Genomic DNA, 15,729 nt, shown 5'->3' with positions numbered 1-15,729 from the left:
GAAAAAAAAAAAAAAAAAAAAAAAAAAAAAAAAAAAAAAAAAGACTGAAACTAGTATCTCTCAGTGTGTACTAAAATCAATCAAAATGAATCAGAGACCTAATTATAAGACCAGAAACTTTGAAAATGCTGGAACATATGGGAAACACTTAAAGCCATAAGCACAGGAAAAAGAGTACCTGAATAGGACCACAACAATAACAATGAAATCAAGAATCAACAAAAAAATACTATATCAAACTAAAAAGCTTTTGCATAGCAACAGAGTGAAGAGTCAACCTAGAGAATAAGTTTGAAAATGTTTGATAAGCACTCTTATGATAAAAGGTTAATATCTAGAATATATAAAGAACTCTAATAACACCAAAAAAAGCACAAATAATCTAACCGATACATAGGCAAAATGAATTCAACAAATAATTCTCAAAAGAAGTAGAAATGGCCAGTAAGTACTGTATATGAAAAAATCTTCAACATCTTTAGTCATTAGGGAAATGCAAAGCATTCACCCTAGAACAGCTACCATCAAGAATACAAAAATTGGCACGCATGGTGGCACATATCTGTAATGACAACACTGTGGGAAGTAGATGTAGGATGACACAAGTTTGAGCCCAGCCTGGGGAACTTATTGAGACCCTGTCTCAAATTTAAAAATAAAAATGGGCTGGGGATGTAGCTCAGTGGGAAGGCCCTTAATTCAATTCCCATTAGCATCAGAAACAAACAAAACAAAACAAAACAAAACAAAAAACCAGGAAACAATGAATGCTGGTGAGAATGTGGGGACTTACAGAGTTGATGGAAATGAAAACTAGTACAACTACTATGGGAATCCATGTGGAGATTCATCAAAAACCTAAAAACACGTCCAGATAGACCACTGCTTGGTATATTCCTGAAGGAATTAAAGACAGCTTACTACTACAGTGATACATAAATACCCATGTGGGAGAAATTCACAAAGGTGAGCTTGGAAACAGCCAAAATACCTGTCAACAGATGATGTACAAAGCAAATGTGATCATACACATAATAGAATATTATTTGACCATAAAAATGAAATCATGACATTTGCAGGAAAATGGATACACTAAGGAATCTTGTTAAGTGAAGTAATCCAGTGTTCAGAAAGTGAAAGATCACATTTTCTCTTACATGAACAATCTAAAAATAAACAAGTAAATAAAAGAGAGATGACTGGAAATTGACTTTTAGAGATAGAGAAAAGGGTAGGGAGAAAAAAGGAAGGTAACAGGGATGAAAATAAACAAAATATGACTATAAATTTTCACAAAATATGTATCATTAATATGCTCCAATTTTAAAGGAAATCTCATAATTTTCAATTTATGAGGCCAATTCATTAAGAAACATAATCATCAACATATATACACTGAACAAAAGAGGTTTAAAATAGCCGATGCAAAAATTGACAGAACTGAAGGAAGAAACTGAAAAACTCAAAGTAATAGCTGGAGATTTTAACTCCTCTCAGCAACTAAATAGAAAATCAGCACACTGTTGATAATCATGGAACACTACACTCAACACCTAGAACACACAACATCTTCATGTACACATGAATAATGAAATAAGCCAAGCATACAATACAGAGAATACATTCCAGTATTACCACCCTAAGTCAATCAATAGCAACATTTTATTTTCATATTCTAATAATAATGTAAACTTTGTGTTGAAAGATCAATTTTGAACACAGGTTTCAATTTGAGTAATTTTTCTCCTTATGTGGTTATCTAATGAAGTTACCTGTACATCTGCAAATAAATTACATTAACATAGTATCAAATTTAAGTTAATGACATTATAGCTTAATCTCATTTAATGAAATAGTTTGGAAACAATTACAAGTAAATGTTATTCTACAATATAAACTTTTTTTCTGAAGAAGTTTCTTTTGTCCAAGTTCTAAGAGTCAATGTGCAATTATTCAATTTAAGAAAGAATATGGTCAGAGAGCCATGAAAGAAAATAGGAAAAAAAAAATAGAACAGACAGAAAACATTTGTTTAAATGTGCAAACAATAAACCAGCACTGACCACAGAGATTCTCTCATTTCTGTGTTTAAACCAGTAAAAAACTTTTGCTGGTGCCCAGATCCTTCAGTCGTGTGGCATCTACAGTATGCAGGAGGAAGGAGTACATGCAGGATCGTGCCAATAGTCTACTAGACCCTGGATTCCATGAACCCCACCACCCCTAAAAGAACAACAGCTTGTGAATCTGATAGTATCACCTTCTTTAGGTTAAGTTTACTTCCTGAACTAACAGACTAGTATTAATATATTGGTATGTGTAAAAAGAATGGCTCTTAGACATATGGACCCCAAACACCTTTCACTGGCACTCTGGCTTCTATCTCTTGCCTGGATCACCTTGCTAGACTACATTCTTATCAAAGCAGTCTCCAATCAGAGGAGAAAGTACCTCTAAGGTCTCTGTCTAGTGTGAACAAGGCCTCAAATAAAAAGTAACCAGGTGCATTACACACCACTAAGCTCTAATATGAAGCACAGTCTCTTATACACTATTCCTAGCAGCGAGTTTTGAGGCCCTGGGTAAATTCACATGTGGGGCTCTCCTGTTATTGTTCTGCACATTGTGGTTCCTTCCTCTATTCTTTCTGTTAAGTGCACAATGGGAAGAAAATAAACTTAATTACGAAAACTCTAAAGGAAAATTTTGTTTATATTTTAATATATGATACACTAGATTTTGTAAAATTATTTTATGAAAATCACATTTTGAAGGGTGTCTAAAGAGGCATTGTTTTCATCTAGTAATAAACACACCCTATATTCCTACAAAAGGGAATTTTTTTAAAAAAGGCACAAATCCTAAGGCACAAAAATATAACATTTAATAGAAACAATACATTCCTCATTAATGAACTCTGATCAACTGCTCGTCAATTAGACATGGAGACCCCTAGCACTAATCCTTAAATTTTCACAGATGTGAGTAGTATTCGCAATTACAGATCTTACAGAGAAGCAAAACCTATTTGTCCTTGTCCTGAGAGAATGCACTCAACTTCATCAGTCAGCTTCCCAAAATTTAACTCCAACAGAACTGTTACAAAGACAGACCAAGAGCTCTCACCTTGGCAGTCTCCCAGTAAAATTGAGTAGACACGCTGGCGGACAGGGCGGTAGATGAAAGCCTGGCTGGGCAGGGCTTGGTCCAGCTCATCTTCTAAGGTGTTGCTGCACTCAATCTCTCCATTGTTCATGATGTTGTACACCAGGTAGCTTTCTGCCTGGACATGATGCGTCCTAGCAATCTGTTCAAAATGAAAAGGCAGTGGGTTTCTCCACAAAAACAGTGATCTTCAAACAGAAATGGTCAACAATCTCATCACATGCCAGTTATTATAGCACTTGAGTAACTGCATTCAAATTCAGGACATTAGTAGCATTTATGTTTTCTTTCTTTTGGACTACCATGTTCTATCCTTGTTTGTATTGCTTTTTCTCCACTGTCTACCTCCAGTTTGCCAGTCTTGCCATATTTAGCTCTATAGTACCTTATCATTTTGTCTATATGAGACCTCTCAGTAACCATGTGCTTGCTAGCTAATGTCCAGCAGGGCTGCCACAAAAGGCTCCCAACTGATCACGGATCGTTTCTCCCTGTTCCAACCTATCTTTTACCACCACCATGCTGTCTTTTTGGAAACAGGTCCATTGATTCCCTCCTTGAGACATTTGAATGGCTACCACAAATTCTTCACTGTGACATTCCAGGCCCCTCCATCTCCTGTCTCCTTATACTGTAAAAACCATTTCATCCCCATAGAAAATGCTACCCTGCAGTCTCAGTGGGGCATTTTCATGGCTCCACAAGAAAAACCCTCTCCCACCTCCCCTTGCACTCCAGGAAAAAAATCCCCAACCAGAACATCTTTCCCTACCCTAACCCTAACCCTACCACAGATCCCAACCTCCTACTCCAAAACCAAAAGCAACACTTGCTCCATGAATTTTCTACTCCTCCCGCAACTACCCAATTCCTGCTCCAGGGGCTCAACTGCTATCTTGTTTAACCTCTCCTATCAAACTAATAAGATATGTGATTTATGATCACAGGATCTACAATAACCCATAGGTTTTATTTTCCTGTGGAGAACATTCTTATTACTTGGGAATACATTATCATTAATAAATTAGCTACCATTCAGAATTCAAATCCAATCTTCCAGAAGCATTTAAAATGTGATGTTAGGGTGAATTAAGCGGGGTAGGGAAAGGGGAATAAGGGAAAGGGGAAAAAATATGAGAAAATGTAAAAATGGAATTAAAGTCTTTGTAGGTGGGGAGGGGAAGAGGGGGTGAAGGGAGGGTGGGGACAAGGGGAAAAGCCAAGACCTGTCATGTAAAGGAACAAGATCCCAGTAATGAATGTAACTGTACTGTCTACCTAGAATGTACCAATAAATTCAATAAAAAAATAAATACATAAAACATCCAGGTTAAAAAACAAAACAAAACAAAACTAGGAATCAGGGTCTGGGATATAGCTCAGTGGCACCACACCTGCCTCAAAAGTACAAGGTTGTGAGTTCGATCCCAGTTACCAAAAAAAGAAAAATTGTGAATCAGAGTTTCATTTATGTATACTTAGGGAGTTCTTGTTAGGTGGACCCATTATTGTACACCTGAGCCAATCTTGCTGTCCCACACTTTCATCACGTAAACCATGGGTTAAATAAAAAATGCCAACTCACTTGAGGGCTGCTGAGGATAAGGAGTGCTGCTCAGTTGGTCAGTGCCAAACCATTATCCAAGACAGCCCAAATGCCTAGCTCTCTTCAGACCCAGACCACTGCACTGCTAGAGGGTCTTCACATCAAGGCAGATCTGTGAATGGCTTCATGATCAGTAAACAGTTTTAAGTAAGAAAGGGAGAAATGGAGGGATGGATTAAGAGTTAGGTTGTACTGAAGAACCAAAGAGCCCTTGCTTGATGCTATGACCAGGTGACGATGATCATAAGTGACCAGTGCCTCTGGCCCTTTCCATACAGACTACTAGAGATGCTCAAACTATGTATTTCATAATCCTTTTAGGGCAAAAATGCTTCCAAGTTGTTTCTATTCCCCTTCCCACTTCTGATTCCTTTTACTTCAAAGAAGTTGACATTTTGCAGATGCAGAAATCTTTGCATTTGACAACCATATAGAATTTGGGATGTTAACATTCACTCCTGGGGACACAAAGTGTTCAGTTCTCTACAATCATTTTTAATTCAATTACGTCAGTATGCCCTAAGTGCTTTTGTTTCTACCCTTCAATGTTACATATACAAGCATGTTGTACTTGCAAAATTCGATTTACAGCACCTGCCTATCTGCCCACAGACAGGCCTCAAAGGACCTTCCGAGATTCATTCCTACTGCCAACTCCTCAAACCCTTGTAAGTGGCTTCTAATCTCTACCTGACTATAGCATCTGTCTACAGTCAGCAAAGCTGCTGCCAACCCAACTGCTTCTTGTCTAGCCCAAGCCCAGCTTCCTTGCCTCTGCCTCTACAGCACTCATTCGTTCTCCAAGATCACTCTTCTATTCTTGAAAGCTGCCTTCTTGGACTCTTGCTGCTCTATCTTTCCTCACATTCCTTCTCTCTTTGTGGTTTAAGTCTCCATCCCATATGCTCCTCTACTGAAGTTTCTGCCAAAGAACAATTCCCAAATGCCTGCCTCCTGCTAGCAAATAGCTTGAGGCCTGTACCTCACTGCATGGACATGTCAGAGTGCCATATATCCCACTTCCTTGCACCAGGGTTCAGCAAACCGCCCACCTCCTCCCTCAGCTAATGCAACTACCATCCCTGGTACCCAGGATGGAACTCCATTCATAGCATGACCACCTTACTGGTAGTTTTACTTCTGAAACTCTGTGGGTCTGTTTCTCCAATTTTCGTTACCATTTTCCTAATTGTACATCTTTCCTCTTTCACCTGAACTTTTTCAACAGTCACTTGAAACTTTTCCTCTGCAGTATAGCCAACCAATGTTTCATAAAGTTTATCATTCTGATCACATCACCCTGCTGAAAAATAGCTAATGCTTTCTTCATAGAAATAAAAACTGAAGGCAAAATTTTTGTAAATCACATCATGCCCTCTCTGGTCTGACTCAATCTGTCAGGTCCCAACTCCTTTGGAGGAAATGGGTGAGGTGAACAGGAATGGGTTCCATGTATCATGTAGAAGAGCCTTAGGACAGACCTCCAGCCCAAAAAGAATGTGTACAAAAGCATACACAAATGAGATAGGAAAGAAAGTCAAGAAACAGAAAGAGAGGCCTGGAATGGCAGTACATGCCTGTAATCCCAGCACTCAAGAGAATGAGGCAGAAGGATCACCATAGCTCAAGGTAAGCATGGGCTATACAGTGAGTTTAAAACCAGTCCGGACTACATAATGAAGGGAAGACTGAGTGAAGTGGGGACAAGAGAAAGCAGAGTGTTCAGGAAGACAAGCCATCACTATCTCCCCCAGGTGCCTGTGCAGCCCTGAGCTCCATGTCAGATGTTACTTGTATAGCTATGTATGAGACTAGAACACACGGCTTCTATAGGAATCTGTACACATTCATGCTTCTAGACTATAGACCATACCATCTTACCTTCCCAGGTGCCAATGAACTTCCACACTATAAGCAAAGGTAAACATGACCTTGTCAAGAGCGTGGTGCCAAAGGCTCAGGTTCAAACCCTGGCTCTGCTGAGTGTGAGGTCCATGACTATAGGTCATCACTGGCCTTGGCACACCTTTGCTGTCAAGTGAGAAGGCAAGTATCAACCTCCTCTCATCAGAGCTGTGTGATGACGGAGTGAGAAGATGGGAAGGATGCCTCTGATAATTACAAACCACTACATACATACACATATATCTAAGGAGAATCATCTCTGTATGATCTATATTGACCTAGTATTTCTATATCCTGACCGCAGAAAAAAGCTGAATAAACTAAAACAGTCAGATTCGACTCTCTGCCCACTCTCCACACTTCTTGTTATGACATCATTCACTCCTTAAACATCTCTTATTCCTGTCAGCACCAGCTCTGTTCCTATGCTGTGACTCACAATGCTCCTGCCTGCCAACAATTTTGCTTGAAGGTCCAACTCACCCTTCCTCGAATTTCCAGCCCAATTCTTTTTTCCATGTACTTATACAAATACTTCAATGACATTTTCACCTGCAACTGTACTAAAAGGGGCTTTATATTCTAGATCTTACTGCAAATATTTGTGCATATTAGTAAACTAGTTTATCTGCTATTAAGCAACACAGCTAGGTTAACAAGATCAATATACAGCAGGAAAGGAAGAAGTCACTAAGAAGAGAAGTTAAAGGTATGAGAAAAAAACAAGTAATTAATTTAACAAATACATAATGAGCCACGGTGAGATAGATACTACGGGAAGCACAACATTGAGAAAACAAGATGAGACCCTGCCCTCAGCATTGAGTCTTACAAGAAGGCATTTATCACACACGTAAGTGTGCTATGAACATGAGGCATACAAACCATGTGTGGTAGTTAAGCTTAATTGTCACTTGATTGACTAGAAACTGCCTAGAGGTTTAGTGAAACACACTTCTGTTTGTCTAGGTGGGTCACAAAAGCACAACCTTGTCCTTAGCCCCTTCATTTCTGGCACTGTTCCTTTGCGCAGCTTTTCTAAGCTTCCATGAACTCAGCAGTTTTGCTCTGCCAAGCCCTTCTACCATTTAATTTGTTTTGGAGCCAGCTAAATGAACTAAATCCTCTGAAAAGTGAGTAAAAATAAACCTTTCCTCCCTTAGATCCTGTATGCCAAGTTATTAGGTCACAAAAATGAAAAGCTGACACTACTTCCCAATACTTCTTTAGTGACTCACAAGCTGTAACAGAAAACACTAAAAAGTATTAACTACAAGGTAGCAGGAGCTTTTTGGGATGAAGAGCATGCACAAGGCTATAAAACTGAAAAAAATAAACAAACAAAAAACCAAGAGACACAAAGCTCTAGAGACACTGGCACAGGAAGTGTTCTTAGGGATTGCGATCATCATTCAGACAAGATAGCTGGACTAAGATGGTAGAAAAGAACATTGTACAAATTCATAACTCATTTAATAAATAAAAGCAATAAGACTCATGAAGATGTTTAAAAAATGGGAAAGAAATTCCTAGGTGTGCTGCTTGTGTAACTAGATGAAACAAGCCGACACAATGCTGTGAATAAAAAGCTTGTTGGTAAGACCATATGTGATTTTGAATATGTTGAGAAGCCACTGAGCAGTCATACAGACGTATGTCTGTAAATATTCCAGGGTAACAGGGATAGGAGTGTGACTCAGGAAGCGTACCATGTATGAGATCATAGCAGTGTATCCAGTAATGGAACAAGGGGAAAACCAAGATAGTACCTATCTCACAGAGCTACTGAGGATCAAAGGAGAAAAGATAAGCACTGTGCCTAATGTAGAACCTCATACAAACAGTTGCCTAATAGTGACCCTCCATCAAAACTCTTCAAAGGTTCTGTAACATTCTCAGAATTATTTCCAATATTTTCTCTTTTTTTTGTACCAGGGATCGAACTCAGGATCTTGTGCTTGCAAGCCAGGTGCAGTGCCACTGAGCTATAACCCCAGCCCTTCTCAGAATTATTCCCATAATAACCTTAACAATCTGGCAACATACTACTGCTTCCAATTTTTTTTCGCCCTTCAAATCCCACACCTCCACAGTGACAGATTCCAACTGCTATGTGCTTAGGGTTCCCACAACCCAAGTCTTCGCATAAGTGCAAAGCAGATGGGAACATAAAGATCTGGCTTTGAATTCACTTTTCTGAGGAACCTCCCCCTGTACCTTAACCCATAACTGTTTCCTTGGAATTCCTATAGCTCTGCTTATTTTACTCATGTAAATGTGAGTTAGAATGTAATGTGTTTTCACAGGCACACCTCCATCTTGGACTCAGATTCGTACTGTGCAGCCTCTGCAGTCCCTTAACTATTACAGGTAGTAAATCTTCACTAACAAATCTTTTAATGGATATATTTTCACTTATGACATCTTGGATGGGGGTGAGCACATCCACCTACCTTTAAGATTTCAGGATCTGAAACCATGGTTACTTGTTCTTTTATTTCAGGACCCATATCCATGGGATCTTCTCGTTTAACTTCAGGGTATATACACATGGAAGCTTCTAGATTAAATACAGGGTCTGTTCCTATAGATAATTTCTGATTTATTTCAGGGTTTGTACATATGGGAACTCCTTGCTTGGGTTCAGGATCTATATACATGAGAATTTCTTGCTTAGATTCAGCATCTACGTACATGGGAACTTCTTTCTTTGATTCAGGATCTATGCACATAGGAGCGTCTTCCTTGGATTCAGAATCTGCACACACAGGAACTTCTTGCTTAAGTTCAGGATGTGCACATATGGGAACTTCCTCCTTCAATACAGGATGTGCACATATGGGAACTTCCTCCTTGGAATCAGGAGCTGCACACACGAGAACTTCTTGTTTGGGTTCAGGCTCTGTACAAATGGGAACCTCTTGCTTGGATTCAGGGTCTGAATTTATGGATATTACTTGCTTGTCCAACATTGTTACACCTTTGGGTTTTTGGAAGAACCATGGAGATTTCTGTCCTGGCAAGAGATACGATGCCACTCCTTTATAAAAAAGAGCTTTGTTTGGTCCCAAAGGTAACATCTCTTCTAATTTTTTCTCACCTTGATGCAAGTGAAGAACTTTGGATATATAGTCTGATACAGCTAAGATAACATTACCTTTTTTGTCAAAGTTCTCTTTTGAAGATGTATAGGAAGACAAGCATTTGTACCGAAAGCTCTCGAACATGCCCTCTGGTATGATATCATTGCCAAGCAGACAGGCCAGCAGAGGCAGGTCAGCCACATGGAGGCTCAGACTCTCACAAAGCTTCTCTCGACATAGCATGACTGTGTCGAGACTATCTAGACAGAGATCACTAATCGAAAAATATGGACAAGTATCATAAATTAAGTAATCGGTGTCTTCCCCAAGAATTCCAAGACAGTTATGCTGGAGACCATAGGAAGCCACCTCATAGTCTGCCTCCTGTAATGAACACAAGGTTTCCTGACCCAGTGCCTTCAGAGCAAACCGTGTAAATATGGCCAACCCAGAGGGGATAAAGAACATATTTCGGCCTGGCTGCTCCCTGTGTGACTTTATGTAATGGAAAATCTTCGATATCTCCCTGTTGTTCTTAAGCCTTCGTTTGACCCACTCATCTCTTTTATTCTGCTCCACCATGCCATCAAAGAAGAATATCAACTTAATGCCAACAGATGCAAAGGTTTTAATAAAATCTCGCAAAGCAGCATAGTATTCTCGCCACTGGCCACCACAGATCCAAGATTCTGGAGTGTACCAGTATCGGAGACAGCACATGGCATCCACAACAATGGTCGGAGTACAGTTCGGGTGCCTGCTGAGGTGGTGCTCCGCCATCTCTCTGAGGTTGATTACTGTACATACATGTGGGCAGGTACTTTTCACAAACCCCTGTAACCCTCTCACACCCATATCTGGATTCTGGAAAAGATCTGCAAAGAAAAATAAATCCATAATTAGTAACTATGAGCGAATCACTAGACATACAGAACTTTTCAAAGCGAACACAAGGCAATAGGTAATATCCCAAAAAACTGTCATCAAGCTAACACAACAAACTGACTAGGAGCCTAAGAGTTTCCATTTAAAACTCATGAGGCACTTTACTTAAGTATACATGAATTACTGGAGCTGGACTTCAAAGACAATAGAATATAGCAATCTTTTAAGCTTTTCACTAAGACTATTATCGAAAATATTTCAATAAGATACATCAATAAGAGGTTAAGAGTTTTCAAAAAGACTTATTTCCCACCTAGGCACTTAAATTAGAGTTATAACATACACTGAAATAAGCAAGATGGATAAAATTCCAAATACTTTTGCTGATTGAGAAAGAAGCCAGACCGAAAAAAAGAGCACACAGGGCCGGGGATTTAGCTCAGCGGTTTGGTGCCCTGCCTTGCAAGCGCAAAGACCTGAGTTCAATCCCCACTACCAAAAAAAAAAAAAAAGACTTCCTTGGAAAAATTCTAGCTCACTAAAAGCTAAGCTAGTCTGTAGTGACAGAAAGCAGTTAAGTTGCGTCTGCAATGAGAAAACACAGGAAGAATGGATTCTGAGGGACACTTTAGGGGTAAAAGATGTGTATTACTTGGATTATGTTGATAGTTTCATGGGTGTGGAACACTTACTACACTGTACATGTACACATATGTCAAGTATTCTTCAGTAAAAGCCCTGAAAAAAACTACACAAAAATTCACTGTGCTAAACGTAACGTCTGAGATAGTGACTGAATTAGAAGACTACTTACTCTAAAATTTTAAAAGATACAAAATAGTCCAAGAGTTAGAATTCAAAATTTGGGGGAAAACAACAACAACAACAACAATATAGCCAAGCTGGGAGCAGTGGTTCACACTTGTAATCCCAGTACCTGGGAGGGTAAAGCAGGAAGATTGCTGTGAATCTGAGGCCTACCTGGGCTACATAATGAGTTCAAGGCCAGCCTTACGTACAAAGTGAGACCCAGTCTCAAAAGATTAAACAAACAAAAAACCATAACCAGAAAACCTTACAGGTTTTATGTATAAGGTGTCCTTATACATAAGGTGCTCTTCAGACAGGCTACAAGGTCCATCAATGAACAGAAAAAATTTTATGACGGTATCTTATACTTATCTTGTACATTTTTTCACTATGGTTTTCTCTACGTTATCAAGGTGTTGTGTCCTTTGATAAAACACAACAAAAAAGGTCTCAGTGGTTCTATCACCTGCCTTGCAAGCACAATGAAGTCCCGAGTTCTAGCCCCAGTACCAACACACACACACACACACACACACACACACACACACACACCACAAAAAAGAAACCCTTAATATGGAAACAGCAGCACAAAATGAATTATGCCTAAGATACTGAGATGAGGGACCATGCGCATACACACATACACAAACAATCTTTAATCTGTAAAACTCTGATGGGACTCTATTTAAAAAAAAAATCAAAAGTTCCACTTTACAAATGAAGAAACTTATAGTAGACCCCGACTCCTTACGATACACTATGAAACTAGCTGGAGTAGCCATTATTAATGAAAATATATAAAAGTCAGGTAAATGCATTACATTTTATGTTGAAAGTTAGAGCAGGTCCCCTTTTTATTAAATGGACTATGGACACACAAACCTAAATCACTGTTATTATTGGTATAGAGTTTATTATGGAAGCACTGCCAAAGTTCCCATTACTAGGCCAATTAACATGATCATTTCAACTACCAGGATATCTGCTGAATCCCCAGGAATGGAGCCTATGTTTAGGAAGATTATACTTTTTCTTTTCAGAGCTGAGGAGCTAACCCAGGACCTCATATAGGCCAAGCACTGAGCTACTCCCAGGCCCAGTGATGGTAGCCTCTTATTTGTGAAAAATGGTGGGTTTTGTCCCTTAATTTTATCACAAATGGAAGGTGATAAGCTTTGGAAAGGGAATATAAGAAACAACACTTGGAAACACTGGACTATTATTCTATGCTTAGCTTTGAATTAAGCAGGCCAAAGGTCAACCTTCCAAATCTGGAGTCTGATTCACGTTCTATGTTCTCTCACTGTTCCTTGCTGGGTGCTGGCCTCCAAAAGAGCTCACAGCCAGCCCCTGTGGATTCCTTCTCCAGGAGTTCCTAGGCTCAAGCAACTCCCAGAGGGACTGGCTGAAATGCTCATCACAGAAGTCAATACACACATAGGGAAAGAGAGCTAGGAGTCAAAGCAAACCCCAGCCATTCCCCTGCTAGATGGACATGCCCCCATGAACAGCAGCTTCTGCCACATTTGAGCTGGTGCCTGTCCTTGCCAATAAAAAGAGACTTCTTTCAGGGTTTTCTCAGGCACTTCCTACTAAAAATTCTAGCAACAACAATAAACTCAAAATATTCTGTTTTTCACAAGAAGTCAGGTTCAGCCCTCTGCTTTGATTTTACTGATATTTTTGTTCCTTTCTCATCTCAGTGGTGAAAATCTTTTAACTAAGGAGACTGACTTCCTGTCTTTCCTGCCAATTCCTCAGATTTTGAATCACAAATTGTTTCAGGAGCATGGGATGACACTGTGCTCTTCTGTGGCATTTCCAAAGAAGAATCTGAGCAGGACATGACTATCACAGTACAGGATGCCTTTCAGCATTTCGTTATTGAAGGGTTCCGTAAGAAAAAATGAATGATTTGAGGCCACCTTAGGCAACTTAGTAAGACTGAGTCAAAATAAACAAAAAGGGCTGGAGATGTAGCTCAGTGGTAAAGCACTTGTCAAGCATACACAAGTTCAATCTCCAGTACAGCTAAGTAATAAACATATAAATAAATAAATCCAAGGCCAGGTATATGAAGAAAATGAGGAAACCATAAGCTCATGGACTCAAGAGTGTAACAAAAGATAAAGGGCAAAACTGAATCACAGTCCATGGCTGCTTACAATAAGGCTTGGGAAACAGGTACCAATGAAGTAAATTCCAGGAAGGAGCTGAAGACACCCAACACAGCAGGAGGCTACTTCAATCCTAAGCATGGCTCTACTCTCCTGGGAAAGGGAAAGAAAAAAATCCAGGAGATCCTTTCTTTCAGTCTTTCAATTTGTGAACAGTTGTAGAGAGTAACAAAGCAGTAATCCTCATCAAAACCACACCCAATGCTAACTCACGTCAAGGCCCAGGCACAACGGACAATCCACACGTGTGCCATCTCTGTACAAGGATAACAATAGTTGGTGGCTCAATCAAATTCCTACATTTAAGGTAAATGTCCATAGAGTACTTACCATGTTCCACATTCCTGCTAGGACCATAGATAAAGCAGCAAACAAGACCAAAAATTTAACCACATGATGAGTCTTAAAAGGAGATGGTAAAGGCTCAGAGTACTACACAGAAACAAGCCCAGAGTGTACACATCTATCAAAATGTAATCAAGTGGATACCTTAATTATGTGAAGTTTACTGGCAAATGCACCCTATAGTCCTACTGGCCCAGATGAGAAATACTATTGGTATTTCTTTATCAAAGGCATACTCCAAAAAGAATGTGGCAGATGCAGCTGTTGTGGAGGCAACCAAGAATGTGTGCTAGCTGAAGTCACCTGCCCAAAATCATAGACAATCACAGGACTGATGGGGTTTGAGCCTGCTTTCCTTCTAGTAAGCCTTACCCATCATCAGACACTGCTGTACTTGAGGATAACTTACTCCCTGTATACCAGGAGTGCCACAGCCTCTTTCCCATGGGTTATTCCTACTCATTCATGGGAACCTAACAGGACGATTGGGACAGGAGGGTCTCTGGTTTTGCCCAGCAATCCAGAATTCTGTGCTCTTGGTTTTCCCCTACCACTATAGAGAAAACACTACTACTACAGCACTGCGGAATCTCTCAGAGGCTGTGGAAACACACTATAAAAACTGCTGTCACATTTTCTGAACACAGAAAGTTTATGCCTACACATTTATAATGTCTCACTTATCCAGAATTTATGATCTGATATAAATCAAAGAGTTCACAAATTAAAGCTAAAACAACTTCTTTACAAGAAACTCTCTAGCTCCTTGTCATCTATGGACTATTTTCTACTCAGTTCTCACAACTCATGAACCCAAGGGTAAAAAAAAGTCAATGGAAAGGGCAGCTTTAGGCAGGTATACTGACAACACTAAGAAGCTCTGACATGGGGAAAACAGAACTCCAAAGGAACGAGGGAAGCCACAACATATGCCTCACAAGCCTAACATCACTATTTACATCTTTAAAAATTATGACTGAAATGCTTAAAATCATTAATAAATATTTAGGTCACATTCAGCACATTGTATCTCAGAGAAACAATGTACTTTTAGAAAATTTCCTATCCCAAGTTATCTCAATATCTTGAAGGGATGGCAAATCCCAAACTATCCAGGAAACTCTATTGAGAAAGCTGCTTTCTTCTTGTCCAAGTTGGCCATGTTTGCAAATGGTTTTGCAATAACATGCATGAATCTGTACTGAGTTACTCATATGAGCTACAATCTCAAGATAACAATATCATCTATGCCCACTGTTACAGAACCTAGGGTATGTATATGGATGTGTGCAGACAGATAAGCCTAACGGTATAATCTGGTTCAGTTTAATAAAATGCTTCACAATAAGAGTTGACACAGATTTCTATTCTATTGAGTAGTATTTATTGATGCTCATGAGCTGGTCTTTCTTGCAAATGAAGGTACTGTATAAATGAAGGCAAATAATTTAACTTCTGGATACCAATGAATTCTTTATTTGTAAAAATAAGATAATTTACCTATTAAATTTGGTAAATTCAAGTTACTACTAAAAAACTCACTTAGAAATACTTTATTATATTTATGTAAATAATTTCAACTGACATGTTTTAAATCCTCACCTTACAAAGAAACATGTCTGAAAGAAAGTTATCTATCCTTACTAAGCTTTATAAAAATAGCTGGTGGGCCGGGGATTTAGCTCAGTGGTTCTGCCGCCCGCCTCACAAGCATAAGTACCTGAGTTTGATCCCCAGTACCAAAAAAAAAAAC

The 15,729-nt window shown here is 39.3% G+C and overlaps 1 protein-coding gene across 1 annotated transcript in view; it reads right to left on the bottom strand.

Annotated features, from left to right (window-relative positions):
* The window catches only part of Fam120b (family with sequence similarity 120B), a 76,490-nt gene that overhangs the window by 59,365 nt on the left and 1,396 nt on the right, over positions 1-15,729 (bottom strand). The window contains exons 2-3 of the mRNA XM_010628925.2: positions 9,130-10,634; positions 3,127-3,307 (exon numbers count right to left, since the gene is read on the bottom strand). Coding sequence (XP_010627227.1) covers positions 3,127-3,307; positions 9,130-10,614 — 1,666 coding nt within the window. The 5' untranslated portion in view covers positions 10,615-10,634. The remainder of the gene's footprint in view (positions 1-3,126; positions 3,308-9,129; positions 10,635-15,729) is intronic.

The sequence above is a fragment of the Fukomys damarensis genome, unplaced genomic scaffold (assembly GCF_012274545.1).
Source record: "Fukomys damarensis isolate Sample0158 unplaced genomic scaffold, DMR_v1.0_HiC HiC_scaffold_14, whole genome shotgun sequence".
Classification (NCBI taxonomy): Eukaryota; Metazoa; Chordata; class Mammalia; order Rodentia; family Bathyergidae; genus Fukomys; species Fukomys damarensis.
Note: the sequence above shows the minus strand (reverse complement) of the source record. Positions and strands in the feature narration are given on the sequence as shown.